Here is an 18,528-nt window from a genome sequence, read left to right on the forward strand (position 1 = left end):
ATGCTAAAATTCTGTTTTCTGATGACTGGTATTGGAAAGGTTGGTAACATCACATGGGTCTTAGGGTGTTAGAATCTCCTTAGCACTTGGTGAAGGAGGACTTCAGGCTAGCACACAGTGCTAGACGACACCCCCAAGGCCCTGCTGACTCTAGTCAGAATAGCAAAGTGGGAACAGTGCACAGACACATGTGTTGTTCCTGGCTCAAGATGCTCACATGGCTCTTGTTTGATGTTCAAGGCATTTGAAGAGGTTGTGCACAGAAGGACCTATTGATCTCCTCTATGCTCATGTCTCAGAGGCATGGCACGGCTGGAGGACCATGACTGGCTCCCATGTTACAGAGTTCAGAAACGCAGGTCAAAGCCTGCGTCTTTGCCTCCCCTAGTTTCCTCTCCAAATTTGTATCACTGTAAGTTTCACAAACCACAGCAGCAGACCTCCTGTCTTGGTGCAACAGAGAAGCTGTAAAACATTTGAGCATTTTGCTAGTTTGCAGGCAGGCAAATGTGAAGTCCATTTATCCATCATCAGCCTTGCCCAAGAATCGTCCATGTTATTGGGAAAGCCATTTTATCAGAAATACTATGTTCAGTTCAAATGCTTCTGCATTCCTCAATAACTAACCATTGCCTTCTGGAGTCCAGAAACTCTAAAATTACATCACTTCAAAAGCCAGGATTTCTTATCTTCAGTCTATGATTTAATGACAAAAACACCTAAGGACACTGAACATCCAGATATCTCCTCAAGCAGTAAGATCAAAAATGACTGTACTGTGTGGAAGGCTCTTGGGTCCCCTGGGTTCCTGTTAACACAGAACTGCCTTTCTGGCAGATCAATAATGACAGTGCAGACCTTCGGAGCACCTCCTGGTTAACATTTTGCTGTCCTTCCATACATAACCATTCAATTCCTATCTGGTTTTAGCAATTGGTATCTTGGGACTTGTCAGAAAAGGAAATAATTTTACCATCTGCAAGTAAGGAATTAAGGCTTTCGAATGATGTGAAATAACTAGGTCTGTTTCATATGGCACATAAAATCTTAATGGAATCCATCACTGAGCTTCCCCTCTGTTCATCAGCTAGCATAGCAGCCTGGTTTGAAGGTAGACTGTCTCTTCGCAAGGCTGGAATTACTTTGGTTAAAACAGTCTATCTGCTGAAGATACCTGATAACTACCACGTGTACCCTTCATTAGGAAAAACGGAGCATTACCATTATAGCTGCATATGGCAGGAGTTCAAGTAACTCTTGTTGTAATTAGAAATTGATCTGATCTGAAAAGTCTTGATCTGGATTCAAGTTCTTCCCAAAAGAAGTAGCCTTCAGATCTATGCTTTTGGCACCACCACATTGCTTACAGATAGAGAGATATTGATTCATACACTCCTCCAGGCTTCAAGAGTTCACCCCTCCCCAGTATAGAAAGACCAGAACTGTTGAGGCTTCCTGGGCTACACCTATACCAGAATAGTGGCTGTGACTTTGATTCTTCATATGGGGCTTCCTTCATGTTTCCTATGGGGAACACTGGCAAGATGAACTTACAGTGCCACCAAGAAGCTGATGGCAGAGACAACTATGCTAAAGCACAGGTCTGTGGTATACAAGGCCTGCTCTCACTTCAAGCACATGGGAAATATGGAGGACGACAGCATTTGGCTTCTGTCCTACCCGGCTCTTTTCATGTCTGAAGGGGCAAGCCTGGGAGGACTGGAAGATGCTATTCATCCTATGTCCTTCCCACCACAGCTGACCCTGCAATGGAAAGTGAGAGCACAGGAGCTCAGCAGAATGCATTTCCACATGGTCTTTCCTACTGCTCCCTGCCAAAACAAAGGAGTACTGGGAGAAGGGAGGAGTTGTGCTAAGTGTAATCCAGCTCACAGCCCTTCCAGGAGGAGTGATGGTTCTGTTCTGATGTGTCCTTCAAGGCCGGAGGAGCTGAGGCGTCTAGTGAGCATCACAACACACAGTGGCAGTGGTACTAGGTTGACACCCACCAGTGTAAATACCTTTGGCTGTGTGTCTCCATGGAGAAGTCTCTGGGCCACACAGGGACAAAAGAGTCAGCTATGGGCTTCTCCAAGCTGGGAACAGTAGGTCTGGACTTCTCCAAGCTGGGAACAGTGACACCTGGATCCCCAAGTGAGCTCAGAAGCTGACTGCATCTGCTCAGCAAATGCACACCCAGGGCACCACCTTGTGCTGACTCCGCAGGAGCCCAGGGGCAGGTACAGGTGTGCTTTGGGTACCTACATCTCCAACACTGGCAAACAGTTCGCATTTCTCATTCACAGTCCCCATTAGGCTTACAGGGTGAGCTGTGAGATACTATTGGGCTTGCTGGCTGTGATAGGTTTGAACCAGAGGTGAAAAGGTCTCACATCCCATTCCACATCCTTCAGACTATGCAGCCCCACTTTAACTTCTCCAGGAAATGTAATTTTAAGGATAACTTAGTATGTCTCCCTGTTGTTTGGGTTGTTTGGGAGTTTTTTTGCAGGTTTTAACATTTGAAGGGGAGAAATAAACAACCCACAGCCTGCCACAAAGTGACACAGTGTGGTGAACAGCTGTGTGCTAAACCTGCTTCTGGGCCTATGAAGTGCAGACAGGAGAGGTAAGAGGCAGGTTTCAGCAAGTGACCCTCTCCAGTGACGGAGGAGGGAGGTGGCTGTGCACTGGGGAAAGCCCCCCTGCTCAGAGGGAAGGATGTGTTACAGGAGGATGTGGAGCTTTGACCTAGCTCAGGGAGAGCAAAAGGGACCCAACCTTCCTTGAAGCTGCAGAGGAGAAAAGGAAGAAAGAGCAAGGAAACAGCCAGGACAAATATATTCTTAGAAGAAGTCAGGAAAAGTGAACAGTGGCACTCACACAGAAAAAGAAAATATGAACCCTCCTCCCCCACCCCACCCCTCTAGTCTCCCTTTCTGAACCTGCACAGCTCAAACTGCAATTGCCAGGAGAATTTCAGAGCTACCCCTCCCCCAGCAGTTGCACAAAGGTCTTCTATCCCCCAGTCAAGTAATTTCCATACCAACACAAGAACTACACTCACTTACTTGCAAGACAGCTGATTAATCCCCTCGATGTAGTAGCATACCCCACCATTGACACAATAGGACTTGGCTGTTTCGTTGCATTTTCTAGCATGCCCAGACCAGGAGGAGAGAGTTGTGGTTACTGCATGGAAAAAAAGAACACACAGAGAAAGGATATATTGTTATTTCCTTTGTTGGGCAATTCTGTTTTCTTAGATGATATTCAGCCAGTTCGTTTGCCAAAGTAAAAACCCCAGAGCTACAGACCTCAGCCTGTGCCTTTAAACCCACCTTCACCTCTCCAGGTCCTGGGGCTGTGACTTGATCTTTCTTTTCCCAGAAAAAGTGGCCAAGTGAGTGAGGAGTTGAGGACACGCCTTCCTCTAAGCAACCAGCATGTCAGGACAAGATCATCTTTTTGGCAAGCTGTAGGGAAAAGTGCCCCTTTCCCACCTCTCCTTGGCCTCCCCTTATGCATGCATGCAACCCTGCACCAGCAGGCAGGCAGGAGGTTAGGAAGAACATATGCTGCAAAGTCACAGAGTCACAGTGGCATGCTGCTGAGGCCTGGTTTGCACCATGATACTGGACCAAAAACCAGAGATACTGCTGGGGACATTTCATTGCTCCACATCTCTGGGAGGAAATGAGCCAGAAGTAAGTGCCTCATTGTCCCTAGAACAGGTCCAGCACAAGCAGGAACAGCTCATCTCTCCCTCTGCTATTTCTGAGCATTTCTCTGCCATGCCCCAATGGGGCTGCCTCAAGAGACCAAGCAGAAGTTCAGCAGTAGAAGTCAGTCAGCCCCAGTCTGTGCTAAGAGGGAGGAAGCCAGCATAACTCAAGTTCCCTGGGATATAGATGTTTTTCTCAATCCAAATTTCTTTCTGGAGAGAAGCTCTCCAGCCATGTAAGGTACAAAAATGCCCCAACGGTACTTTGCAGAAATTCACTGCAATTCCTGTCTCTGGATGACTCAGACAAACTTACAGCCCAAAACAGAGAGTCTCCATAGGCAAGACAAAGGCCCTAGGAAGGGAAAAACCTTTTGTTAGAGCAACTAATACAGGTTACAAAAGCAACCAACTTTAGGGAATGCAGACCCATCTTCACATAACTGAAAGAAGGGCTGGGTACTCAAAAGCATCTGCTTTTTCCAGCTGAATACTTAATCTCATTATAGTCCTCCTTCCTACCCACCTTTTTCATACTCCAACACAGTTAAATCTCCAGCAGTGTGGCCACTACATATGTTGCAGCGCCTTTTATGGTGTACTCGAGGTTTCTGAGGAGATACCCTTGTCCATCTGTTTTCCAAGGCATGAATGAACCTCATGGAGAGGTGACTTCAGACCAGCCACCGAAGACTGAACACCTCATTGACACAGGATTCGAGGAAGAAGGCTGGAGCCAGAGCCCCAGGCAGGAGCTAGTCAGAACCACAGGAGTAGCAGCAATGCATGCCAGAACCTGCCCCAGAGGGAGCTGGGGCTGCTCCCCCCACCTCAGGCAGCCCCTGTGCCTGTCCTGCCTCCGCAGCAGGCTCAGAGGCTGCCGCAGGAGCCTGCCCTGCTGCCCCCGGCTGCAGCTCACACCACTAGAGCCAAGGTCTCTGTTCTCACACTCTGGCTCCAGCCCAGTTCCTGCCAGGCACATTCAGGGTCTCACAGATAAAGGATGAGTCCCAGCATCCTGTGAAGCCTCTCACATTTGTGTGATGCTTGGCACACAAGCAACCAAACAAGCTTGTTCTGGCTTTTAGGACTATCTCTGACTGCATGGGGTCCATGCCTCTCTGAAGGAAGAGTTTGCTCATGAGGCTGTGCACAGCAGGAGTAGCCCACACTGTTACCTGCATACAGCTCAAGGCAGAGCCAAGCTTACTGTTCATTTTGCTTGAACCAATGCATTGTCCAACCCCATTGTCTTCTGTTCCCATAGGGAAGTAAACGCCTTCCACTTTCTGACAGAGCTGAAGCTGTGCACCAAGCAGAGCTATTTCTATGCTTTGCCTTGAATAACTGTTGCCTCTGGGGCTGTCTTTTCACAGCTATCCAGGGCAAAGCAAGAAGTCCCAAAGTGCTTTGCAAACCAGACATGGCAAATACTTCAGCAAAGACTGAAAATGCACATGGCTCTGGGACAGAAAATAGCTGCTCTCCTCCTAGGGCACGTAACACCAGCCAGCTGGGAGCCAAATGTGCAGAGCAGTGTACACATACTAGAGTGTATGCTGGGTTTTGAGTTGACCAAGCCACCAAAGAAGTCCTTGCAAAAAGCCCTCAAATACAAAAACTCCCAAACTTCTGTATAGAAATTCAGTGCTCCCTTCCAGTTAAGATTAATGGGAACTAGAAGCCAAAGCCATTGTAACGGCTTTGTAACAAGTCTGTGTAGTTTATACCTTTACAAGATAGTAGCACATTTCTTCTAGAGCCAGTGGAGAGATGCAGGTTCAGGACAGAGGAGATTTAACTGTGTCTGATACCACCTGGACTTTCTTTGCAAGGCTTCTCCTCTAGCTATTGCTTGCTCCAGCCACTTAAACCAAGCCTTAACATCAAATGCCATTTTAAAAATTACCATGAAAATAAAACCTGGCCTGGCAGCATGCAGCTGTGTCCCAAAATGCAGTCAGAGCCAGCCTGTGCACAGCCTTCATTATGCATGTAAGTGGAAGCTGCAGGTTGTGCAGGCTGCCAGGCTAGTAGAAGCTGCCTGCTTCACTCTGCAGCTCTCTTAGGGCTGGCTGGGCCAGTCTTGTGGAGGCTGAAGCAGTGACAGAGCAAGCAAAGGCCTGCCAGGGAAGTCTGAATATTGCAGGGGACCTGGTACACAGAAGACAGCCGCTGTCCCTTTGAACAGTCCCCAGGTGATGCCTGGCCAGCACAAGGCATGGCAACTCCTGAAAGCTGCTCGCAGGGTGGCCTTTGGTTTGGAGTGCCTGCAGGCTTTTACTGAAGTACCTTAAAACTGCACAATGAACAGGTCTCTGTTAAAGCTGCAAGCATGCCATCAGATCAGGGAGCACTGAAACTTCATGAACCAAAGCACTGGTGCAAATTGAAAGACACATGGATGAAGAACAAGCACAGCCTGCAGGAAGCCATCACTACTGCAACCATCAAATGTACCAGTTGCTAGCAAGCCAAACAATCCATCTGGCAAAGTCTCACATGATAAATCTTATAGGAAAGGATTCTGGATCAAGCCTTCCCGCAGTAAGGGAGGAGCAGAGAGGGAGAGCCCAGAAACCTCCCCATAGAAAACCCCTCAGATGAAAAGGTACCCTTTCCACCAGAAAAGGTGGATGGAAAGATGCAGTGCTGTGTGATGTTGTGACACCAGAGTGGATTACAGTGCTGACCAGCTAGAGATTGCATGGCATTTTCATCCCATATAAACAATTCTGTTTCTTTTAAACAAATAAAAAAAAAAAAGACTGACATGAATGAGGCTTGGAACATGCTTATTGTGCACTTCTAGAAAGAGCTGTCAACAGAGCTATGTGTGTCAGAAAAATACATGGTCGATCAGTTCTCCTAGAAGCGTCTTGTTAACGCTGTTATCCTTTAAATCCTGTTTTCTGCAAACACTGTGCCTTTCCTCCCAAAGCAGCACAAAATGTTTTAAAACTGAATCACAGAATCATATTACTATGGTCCATTTGTTAGCAGCAGAGATGTGGCAAAGGCTACAAAAAGAAGCAGTCATGCCAGTTCCCTGTTGAGAAGAGAGTGTCATGAAACACAGGCCATTATAAGACTATAAGCTGAGCAGTACTGGTAAAACCAAAGCTCTGTCTTGTCTCTGGCAGTGGCCAATAGGCAATGCTTAAGGAAGAAGATCAGCACAAGCATGCAATAATAATTTTCTTCGGGCTGTCTAGGATGATCAGCTCAGAGACAACCTAAGTCAGCCAAAGTATCTTTACAATTAATAGCCTTTGATGGATTTCTCTTCCATGAATGTGTCTAGCTGCTGTTTGAACAAATCTAATCTTGTAGCATCCACAATATTTGTGCAAGAGCTCCACTGTTATACACACAGTGGGCAAAACCACATTTCCATTCACTTCTTTTAAACCTGCCCCTTACTGGCTCTTTACAGGGCTTTACAGGCACAGCCAGCAGCTCCTTCCCTAGCTGGAAAGCAATGACATCTTTAGTAGCTTCTAATACAGAGGTTGACTCAGCTGCAGCCCTGGGTCAAAAATGCCATCTCTGGTTCTGTTTTTCGCTTTGGAGATGGTGAGACCATCTTGCACACACAATATTTATGTCACCCCGGTTTGTTCTCTATTACATTAATAGCAATTCCTAATGTTCATTTTGAGTTTTGATGTACTGAATACAGATCTTTATCTATTATAACCCTGAAATTTCACTCCTGCATGGTAACACAGAGTCCAGTGCCTCCCAAGGTTTTGCTCTGGGATGTTGCTGCAGCTGGGACTTCATGTTCATGAGGGCGGCAGCTGCAGCTCATTTTGGAGCAAGGATGGAGAGATCTGCCAATTCAGAGAGCAGCTCTGGTGAGGGGACAAAGGGAAGCAAAATGCCTTGCTTAGAAAATGTTGATTGTGCCTAGGTTGAAATGTGGCCCCGTTTGACACCATATGCCTGTAGATCACAGACAAGCAACCTTGAAGCATGAGGCCAACGGAGATTTCAGTGGTTTTCCACCACACTAGCAGGATAGTTCACAGATTCAGAAGGGACTCCATTCAGTTACTTCACGTTTAGCTGTATTCCCTCACAGCCTGGGCCACTGGAAATACCTTAACAAATATCTACCTGGTCCTGAGTCATCTACAGTTCAATAACCAATGTTGGTATAGTGAGCCTCATGTACAGTTTATTTGCAGTCATGCACATTCATTCACCTCTGGTCCAAACACCACTCAGGTGTGCCTGGTGATCCAGAAATGACTTCCCACAGCTATTTTACCTTAACTGCCAAATGGTACCAGGCAGATTTTATTCCCTATTGGCTGGTGTGGTAGAATAAGTTCTTCATTCAGCCTCCAACACAATTCCATCTATCCCAAATGACTTGGAAAATTGTAAAATTACTGAGATAAATGGATATCTGAATAAGCAAGGGAGCAGTTTTGGTGCTAGCTGCAATCTGGGTAGAAAGAGACTCACGTGAAGGCAGTGGGAGATGATGAGGGTATTTGTGTAGTAACATCAGTCATGTACCAACTGCCTCCCCAAGTACTTAAATTAATTCAGAGCAGGAAACAGGGAGTGTGCATGGGGCAAGCTACAGAAAAGAAATGGTGAAGTCAGACCATTGCGAATAAGCAAGGTGCTCCTGAGACAGGGGCCTTTGCAAACACACAAGTCACAAAGCTCCTGCAAGGTAGAAGAAGGCCTGGAGCAGCCTACCCATCAGCAAGTCAGATCATAGAATGGTTTAGATTGGAAGGGACCTTTAGAGGCCATCTAGTCCAACACCCCTGCAGTGAGCAGGGATATCTTTAACTAGATCAGGTTGCTCAGAGCCCCGTCCAGCCTGACCTTGAATGTTTCTAGGGATGGGGCATTGACCACCTCTCTGGGCAACCTGGGCCAGTATTTCACCACCCGCATAGTAAAATTTCTTTTTCCTTATATCGAGTCTAAATCTACCCTCCTTTAGTTTAAAACCATTACCCCTTGTCCTGTCACAACAGGCCTTGCTAAAGAGATTGCCCCCATCTTTCCTACAGTCCTCCTTTAAGTACTGAAAGGCCGCAATAAGGTCTCCCTGCAGCCTTCTCTTCTCCAGGATGAAAGATCTCCAGATCCCCAGCTCATCTCAGTCCCAGGACTTAAAACAAAGCAGAAGGGAATAAGGAGGTGAGGATGGGGAAAAGAGGGCTGCCTCCTGACAGATGTGATTGCGAAAAATCTGAAGGCACATTTTATTGTTGCTGTCCCAGTCAGTGAGGACAGTTCAGCATAAACACATGAGAGATTCAGAGCACTCTAGTCATTCAGAGTATCTATTTTCCATTGCACACCTAGGTTTTTCAGGACTAACATGATTGGCAGGGCAACAGAGAGGAGAGCCACGGGCACTGACATTGCCATGTGGACTTCCCTTCATACAATCCATCTACGCAGAAAGCCCATTAATGATTGTGCAGGGATTCTTATGCAATTCCTACCATGCATGTCATTTAACCTTTGCAGAAAGCTCACCAGCCTGTTCTCAGAAATCTGGTGAAATACTCCCCTGGCAAAGAGTTAATTAATGCAGCTTGGACTATAAATTATACTTAATTTCTCACAAACTACACCTATTGTCGAGGGGAGCAGGGAGACAGCAATAGTTTTGCTGCTCTTTTTTTTTAAATAACTTTGGTGGGTTCATAGAGTACAGACACTTTATTCTCTCAATATTTAGACATTCAGTTAGACAGATGAACGTAGCTGGTTGGAGAGTGTATACAAATTGCCTGCTCTGTATATGCCTCATGTACTTACTGATAAAACACAGAATTGCTGAGGTTCCTCTCAAACGACTTCATCCAACTGCTTGTCAGAAGAACATGGATGAGAAGGTGTCTGGCCAAGCTATTCCTTAGTTGTAGCAATGTAATCCTGGTGTGAGCCACACTAAACCCGTGATTTACACTGATTAATATACTGAGGGGCTGTTGATCCTAAACATTCTCTCTGTGGCAGATTTCTGTACATCTGGTATGACACTCTCTTCTCTTAATAAACCTGAACAGAGTCTGGATGCTTACTGCTGCTATCTGTACATAAAATCAGGAGAGCCTGTGCAGACTGAGGCTCGCCTGGCAACAGACTGGGGACTCTGGAGCTCGTAAAAATTCTGCTCCTGTGTGTTTATTCATTTGGAAATGACCCAATATTTACCCCTGCATTTTATTGAAATAGATCCTGCTGGAACTATGTTCCCAGTTACTGAGGGGATCATGAGGATCAATAGCTGCAGACTAGAAGTTTATCCCAGAATACAAATGCCAGACTGCAGGACACTCATCTCAGAGCACCAGATATTGCTGATCAGAACAACACAGGCAGCACTCCCCATGTCTCCTATCTGCACTGTTTGGATGTTTAACTGAGGAGCAAGTTTAAAGGTTTCTGATCACCAAGGGACCACCCATTTCCATAGCACAGGTACCTATTGCAGGGGCAAAGTCCTGTGTTATTATAAGCTTCTAGTTGCTCCACCAGGCTGATCTCTCTAGCTTTATGAAGAAGCCCTTCCTATGTTTTTCTCTACCTCAGGGGTCCCAGAAAGCATGTTAGCACTGCAGCATTCTATTTTCCCAAACACCCATCACCAATTGTAATAGCAGCAACATGATACTTCAATAAGGGGATTTGTTCAAGAACGTAAAACCCTTTTGCAGGGCCAGTGCCAGCATGAATGTTTTGTAGGCAGGACAGCTGAAGCCCAAGAAGTCAAGCAACGTGCCAGGATAACACAATAGAGTCAGATAGAGCAGATCTGGTACACAGCATCGTGCTCTGAATGCTGGGCTTACAGCCTCAGTTCTTCCAGGGGACATCAGCTTCCATCCTACACTTCACTCCATACTGCCCGTCTTTGCCTTTAGAGTCACAATGGCCTGTCTTTAAATCACATCTAGAGTAGCAGATGTGATGGGTACTTAAAAAAAATACAGTGTGCAAAATAAGCAACGACCAGGACCTGACAGCAGACAGGCACAACAGAGCTCTCTCTACAGACTGAATGTGAGATCTTCAACACGTACACCTCAAGGTACCATGCCTGCATACGTGCCGGCTCCACTCAATTATCAACCACACCTCCAGCTGTGGGGTTTAAATTATCTGAACAAAGACCATGCCAGGACTTATTTTCGGTCTAATGTTGAAAACTGGTCTGTCTGCATGGCCCTTAGTGGAGTGACTTCTGTCTGTTCTACCCATGCTCTGGGCTGCCTGGACACCCTTCAACTCCAAACCAACAGCACCATGCTGACATTTGTAGCATTGCTGGCTCCAGGAGAATATAGTGCATTCAGACTGCAGTGACCAGAGATTGACAAGGCAATTAACATGCAGGTCTGCCATGGTCACCCCATAAAGGCCATGCCAGACGGGAATTGAGACAAGGTTTGGGGGAATTGGCTGAACCTTAATTACATGGCACACCTTACTGCGGTATATACTGAAGCTTCAATTCAACTAGATGTGACTAGATGTGACTTACAAACTACATCACAGTAAAGACATCACTGAACCATTGTAATCACACAAGTATCTTACCTGGGAGAGAGAAAGTAAAGAAAGCATTTCCAGCACCCAGCCATGCTAAGCATTGGAGAAGGTATTAAATGGGAGAGGGAGAGCCTGAATGAGCCTAAACCAATGAGTCTACTAATTTAGTCCAATGACATAATCAGAAATCTGTGGACCCAAACTGGTGTATGGAGAGTCAGACTTAATTTGAGAAAGAAGGGCTGTTTCACCTACCCTCCTGTAAGGATCTCTAAAGGGACTTCAGGGAGGGCTTGTAATGCCCAGCAGTTGAAATAAAGGCCCCAAAAATCAATCCAGAGATCCCAGCTTTCGTTCAGGTGCCTCACATTATTCCCCATTCCTCATGCTCCCAGCACAGCTCAGCACTGCCTCTTCTGCTTTTTCTTCCTCTTTCATCTTCTCATCTAATCCCAAACCTCTCTCTGCTGCAGAGCACCCATAAAGTGAGATTAGACCACACAGCCAGCACTGCCAGCCTACATAGGCTGTTACAGTAATGGTACTCAACCAGATTAACTAGGAAGTGACCCAGACAAAGGGCATGAGCAGAGTCCAGGTGAGCAGCTGCAATGACCCACTTGTTGGTTTATACCATCTTCCCATCACTGGCAGATCCCCTCGTATCCTGATGGTATCCAAACCATGCTTCTTCCATCCAGTCTGTATTCTCTTTTTACCCTCAAGACTTCACCTGTTTGTTGAAGTTAAAGAAATAAACTAGAGGAAAACTCAACAGCAGAAAACAAGCAAAAGCAACTACCTGACCTTTTCAGAGATTTCAAACATTGTTTTACCTTTTAAAAATGAAATTGTGATAAGATTTTAGTATCTTTGTCCTGCATAAACCTTCCATCTCGGAATGCTCTTCAGATTGCTCTGAACCTTCTTCCATTTTTGCCTCCATCAAAATGTTTCTACACTTTGACACCGATTCCTGTTCTGTTTACCAAGCAGGTCTTTAGCCACAGACTCCTGAACCTAGCTTAGCTACTTCAAGCTGCACAGTGACAGTATCACATTACCATTTCGAGTTCTCTGGATGTTGAAATGAACCTTTCTCTCTGCATCAGCGTGCATGATCAAGTTACCCCATCCCTGCAAGTTCCTGCCTGTGAGATGAGCCACTGTGACCACCCAGCTGCACAACCTTAGCCTGTGACAAACACAAGACAACATGTCTTATTTAACACCTTTCACTATGTATGAGGCTACTGCAACTATATCATGCTCACTGGGCTCAACAGAAAGACTTCTTGATAAGAGCAGTAGGCATGTCTTCTCTTTTGAGCCCAGTGCTTTCTGAAGAAAGCATCTCTAGTGCTGCTGTAGTCTGGCAAGGCTCAAACAAAAGCATATAGTCAGAGGAAGGTGTAAGACTATTGTACCATGTCAAAATATACAGCATCATGGAAAGACTTTCCCGTACACCAGATTTCCTTTCTGAATCTGGCCCTCAGAGTCTATCTTGACCATGTGGGCAAAAGCTGGTGTTAAGATTGACACTACACACCTATGACCAGGCTAGAACTTATCACACTCCATGGCCCAGTTTGTTACATCTGCTAAATGGCTCTAGCTCATCTGAAGGTGTCCACACCACTGAACGATGCTGAGTGGTACCCCATGCCACAAACATACCATGTAGTGGGAGCATCAGGAAACTCCACTCTCTGTCTGGCAGGTCCCACTACTCACCCCTAGTATAGGTTGCATCCTCATGTGCTGGACAAAGATGCAAGGCAGATTTGAGTCCAGACAGCTCTCAAAACGCAGCACCGTCAGATCCCAGATCTCCCAAGTGTGCTGTCTTTTGTCCCAGATCCAGACTGGTATCAGGGTTGTCTCTGCACCAGAAACACTATGAGATCCTTGGGTTTCTCCATACTGTCATGAGGTCTGTAAGGCCCATACAAACAGTACAGCAGGCAAAGGGAACCACAGGTTCTGCTCCAGCCAGCATGTAGGCAAGGGGAACAGCAGCTGGGGAAGAGATCCCATGCACATCTTCATAACAATGCAGATGTTTCCAAGAACCTATGGTACCAATCTGTCTCCTTGCACTCTGTAGCCTTGTGTCAGGTGCCAGCTAGGCATGGGAAGGTGCTGAGATGGAAAGTAGTGGGACAAAAAATATGCTTCCAGAGAAAAATGTTACCAAAGAATGGAGACAGAACACCTCGGAGACCTGGGCTGCATTTTGAGTGCTGTCTGGTGTATAAACCTGCCTTGTGCCAAGGATGCAGCAATGCCCAGATGTCTGTGGCTATTGGAGAAGAGGAGGAGAAAGGCAGGGGAGACTCAGAATGGGGCAGAATTTGCTAGTAACTACACTTAGGGGTGGTAAGAAAGGCTTTAACAGTACTCGAAGGAGGAAATATGTGATATACCACTCCTTTCCCCAAGACAGAGGTAGAAAGGAAGGCCAGACCATCCAAGAAGGAACTGGGACCTTCAGGAAAATTACTAGTTAAAACCATATATGCCCAGAGCACAGGACTACTGGGTGTGAGGCACATGGGGCTACACAGTAATGGGTTTTATCCCCTTGCCCATAGGGACTGTCTGGGCCCTGGGAAAACATGGTGAGCTTCTTGAGGTGTAAGGTCTAACACCCTTGCCCAGCCTACTTGATAAGATGCCTCCCTCACACCGCAGGCCAAACAGAAGTGACCAAGCATCGTGACCTAGAGCCTGTGTGAGGCAGCCTCTCCTTTCCCAGGGAACTGCAGCTACCACCAAGCTGGCATGGTGCTTTCTCAACACGGTGTTTAAAATCCAGTTCATCTTTTACAAACTTTCAGTGAAACAATGAGAGGTGGGACAACCTACAAGTGCCAGACAAGCTTTTGAATACAGATGTTTAAAAGAAATGCAAGAATTTTACAAGAATTAGGTACTTGCCAGCTTTCCAGATCATCACACCTCACAACTTCATTACCTCCCCATATGTTATACACATGTGCAATTCTATGATAGATCATCAGGAAACATAAAAATCAGGGAGACTATGTGTTGTTTAGATAACAATTGAAAGAGATCATAAAAAAGGAATGTGAAGGAAAAAGTTAATTACAACTTTAACTCTGGAGACGTTACCATCTCTTCCTTAAGAAAAAACCAGACAAGGATGTTTTTCCCACAGAGGAAGTTTTTCAACAGGAGAAATTTCTCTGCAAGCCACACAGCATTTCGCCAGTTTTCTTTCTTTTGATGAAATTTGGCTTTTAGTGAAAATAGCATATATCTAATGCGATGCAAATATGTAGCATGGATCTATGCTGGTGAACACAAAGGAAAAATCTTGGGGAAGAATGGTACGGTCATTGCATTAACGGTCCTGCATCTCAGCATAATGACCCCAGTGCAGCGGAAGGCTAAGCACAACACAAGAGCAAAATTTAAGCGCGGTTTTCTTATCAGAAAAACTTTTAAAGGATATCTGGCCAGTCCCTGCTGTAATCAGATTTCCTTTAAAATCATAAAAGATTGAACTTTCCAAGGAGGAAACATCACCATAAAATCTGCAAAGTGGAATTGTCAACAGAGAGGCACAGCCAGCTGCGCTGTCATTCTGGGTGTGAGCAGCTGGAATAGAAATATAGCACAGATCTCAAAATAACTGCCTGGTCCTCGGCTCTCCAGGTGCCTGCTCATTCGGACGTGATCCTGGTGGGCTGTCCAGCGTGCTGACGCTGCCTGGGTGGCACGTGTCCCCCAGCAGGGAGAGACTCTCTGACACAGAAATAATGCCCTCCACCAGAAAGAGCTGAACGAACGGCCAGGCACCTGGCTTCTAGATCTACACTTGTATGCATGCTTTGTTTTTTATTTCTGTGTGCCCATTTTCTACTGCATTTGTGACAACTGAGTAGGAGGAGGGAACACTAAAAAGCACTTCCACCACATTAAATCAAATTAACATTTTGGGAAATCTGGAGACTCAAGTTAAAATGTGATGGCAGGGCACAGATGTGTTTTCTGCAATTTTCTTATGACTTATGCTTAGAAGACTCATGTCTTTTTTCTTGTATTCCTATAGCCTCTTTTGATTTTCTCACCTATCCTCAAAAAGAAAAACCCAAACCAAACAACAAAACCCCATGCTAAATCAAAGGCTGTAATATGCACACCTTACAAATATCAATAAGCCCATGTATTGAAAGAGCTGGGTATGCTTAAAACCCAGCTGCAATTTTAAGTAGCATGCTCTTCAAGTTACCATTGCAATAGTTATCAACCTCTCTCTCCCTAAGATATACACCAGCAATATAAATCATAGTTTTTGAAAGATCTAGGGAAAGATCAGTGGCTTTGGGCTAAATCAAAGAGAAGCAGTGATTAAAGAAGATTCCAGGAGGCAATAAAGCATTTATACAAAATATCTCATAAAAACAGAACAAATAAGAGGAAAGAGGCTATATGGGAGCAGGGGGGGGAGAGGTACTTACACTCTTCTTCCATAACAACTATTTTAGTTTCTGAGGCTGGTAAGACTTGTGGTGCTTTCGTTGTTCCTGGGGAAATTAAGGTAAGAAAGTAGTGAACAAAATATCTATTTTGAGAACAGAAGAGTGGGCTTAGCTACTGCAGGGAGGAGGACAAGAGCAGGTGCTGCTGGGTGGCACAGGCTGGGGTGGCTGTCAACGTGTTAGTGCTGGTTAGAGTACACTCAAATGGGTAACTGGATAACAGAGGCAGATAAACGAGTGCCCCTGCAGGGGGTGGCACAGGTCCCCTCACTGTAAGAAGCCTCATGCCATTAGGATGTCTGTCATGATAAAAAAGCAGAAATGGCTCAGGATTCACCCAGCAGGTGAAGAGTGAAACTGTTTGAGGTTTTCTTAGCCCTGATGGCCATGAGAGTGCAAAGACAGGATCACAGACTGTGACAGTGAGAAAAATGTGGACTTTAAGAAAAGGTGAGATCATCTGAAGAGCCTCCATCCCACAAGTATGTGCAGTTCTGCAGCACAAAGTAATGCTTGTACAAGAGATGGAGGAACATGAAACAGGTGAAGGCCATGGCCACAGGCAATATGGAGCCGAGTGTATGTAGCAGTTTCCTCTTTACAAACCAGGATACTGGGAAAGTCCTATGTCCACAGTCACCAGCTCTACTTGAGCCCGCTGGCAGCAACAGCCCCTTCTGGATCAAAGCCCCTGACCACCCTCTAGATGCACAGAAGACAAAGCACCAGGAGCCTACACTGTGTGTGCAGCACGCTGTCAGAGAGAGGGGTGAGACCACCATGAAAAGGTAAAAGCAGAAAGAATTTTTTATAAAAGTTTGATTTTTCCTGCAGTGTTTAGCAAAAGGGCAGGGGTCAGTTAAGGAGGTGTCTAGAAATTTTCTGAGGAAAAAAAGAATCAAAAAAAGTCACATCTCAGCTGTGCCCTCATGCCCATGTGCCACCAGTATTAGACTACTCAACAAAGAGAACTGGGAAACAGGATATTTTTCTAAGAAAGCATCTAATTTACCTCAAAGTAATAAAAATCTCAAAATAAAAGCAAAGCACAATATATTTTGGCTAAGCACAGAAGCATTTCCTCAGAAATTGACACCCTCCAAAGCTTTTCAATGTGAAAGCATTTATTTCTGAGCCAGGCATTTTGTGGAAATACCAGAATTGCAGAGAAGAGATGAAGTGATGGGTTTGGCTGATAGGCATTTTCTAAGTGACAAGGGGTCACTGCAATGCAGCCACTCTCTTTCTAAAGAAAATATCTCTTCAGTGTGGTGGTTTTCGTGATTTGCGACAGATCTGCATGGCTGAAAAGGTGCTCTTTTAAAACTGGTATAAACTGAAAAGTGATAGTGGAAGAGAGCAGAGTACTTTGCAACGGCAACGCTGCCTCATCATGCTGAAAAATTTTTACCAGCAGAGACTGAATCTCAGACCTTCACATCCATGGGCCTTAGGGTCTCACGTGTGAGCTGTTTCTCTGACAGCAGGACTCAAGTGGGCTCAGGAGCCTCTGCCTCTGGCCTCTGCACCCCTGGAGGGGAATGGCGTGTTGGGCTGAGGACACCTTGCTCCTCCATAATGCTCATCTCAAGCCTCAACAGCTCAGGCAACCTCTTGTAATGCCACCTTCTACAGGAGCACACAAAGATGCCCCCAAACCACATGTCTCTGTATAACAAGATGCAGTGTTAGCTCATGACTTTTTCCCAGTCCTGGATTTACACGCCTGTATCACAGCAACATTATAGGACCTCCTACAATACAGCTACGTGTCAGGTCAGAAAGTCTGCTTCCAGCAGACAGTCCCAGAGCATCAGTCCCAGCCAGCCTGCCCAGCACAGGCAGATGCACCAGGTTCCCAGGGACAGGGCTGCAGTTAAGAAGCAGAATATAAAGCAGCAGAACATACAGAAACAGCAATAGCTAGAGTGAGCTTCTGGGACAGAGGGGAAAGCTCGAGGGGAGGCCAGCTCACGCGTCTCCTCTGATTAATTGTTATAAACTGCTAGAACTTCACAAAGCACTGTGTTGAGACTTAGTCACAATAGGATCAGTGCTAAGGAGCCTGGAGAAGAATGCAGGCAGGGACAGAAGAGAGCGCACATGATTTCAGAGAGAAGCAGATGCTCTGAGGAGTTTTCTACTGAAAGATATCACAGATGGGAGCTTGCAGAAGTGAGGAAAGCTGTCAAGGTCCCAAGAAGGCCCAGCAGTAAGGAAAGAGGGAGATTCCAGGACAGCAAGTGCCTGGGCACAGATGAAGGCTCCTCGGCTCGGAGTAGCTCCATGGGAAAGCGAAAAAAAGAGTGCAAAGGGGGTGACAGAGCTGCAAAAGCCTACAGTGATCACCATCATCTTGTTTACCTTTGCAAGGGACTACAACTAGCATTCAGCTGCTGTCCTGCCAGGTGACCTACAAATAGGAGCAGCAAGGTATGCATGCAGCTCAGAGTGGCAAGACAAAGGCAGATTTGCAAAGCAGCTTAGAAAATGGATTAATCAAGGCACTGCCACAGCAGGCAATCTACTGGATCTGCAGTACCTTGCAGCCTGCAGCTCCCACTAGGAAAAGGTACAGGTCAGATCTTTGGATCTTTTTGGTTGCTTTTCAGGTCTCAACACCTTTCTGGGCAACTCAGGTGTGTCTTCACACCCCCTATGACCTGAGTGGAAGCAACCAGCTGTCCTTGCCAGACAGCATGTCTTCCTGCAGAGGAGGATTTAAACCCTGACAAATGCTGCCATTACCTGTGC

The 18,528-nt window shown here is 45.9% G+C and overlaps 1 protein-coding gene across 1 annotated transcript in view; it reads right to left on the bottom strand.

Annotated features, from left to right (window-relative positions):
- Positions 1 to 18,528, bottom strand: part of NRG2 (neuregulin 2) — a 90,538-nt gene that overhangs the window by 31,136 nt on the left and 40,874 nt on the right. The window contains exons 4-5 of the mRNA XM_075102373.1: positions 15,754 to 15,819; positions 3,072 to 3,192 (exon numbers count right to left, since the gene is read on the bottom strand). Coding sequence (XP_074958474.1) covers positions 3,072 to 3,192; positions 15,754 to 15,819 — 187 coding nt within the window. The remainder of the gene's footprint in view (positions 1 to 3,071; positions 3,193 to 15,753; positions 15,820 to 18,528) is intronic.

This window comes from Phalacrocorax aristotelis, chromosome 8 (genome assembly GCF_949628215.1).
Source record: "Phalacrocorax aristotelis chromosome 8, bGulAri2.1, whole genome shotgun sequence".
Lineage (NCBI taxonomy): Eukaryota > Metazoa > Chordata > Aves > Suliformes > Phalacrocoracidae > Phalacrocorax > Phalacrocorax aristotelis.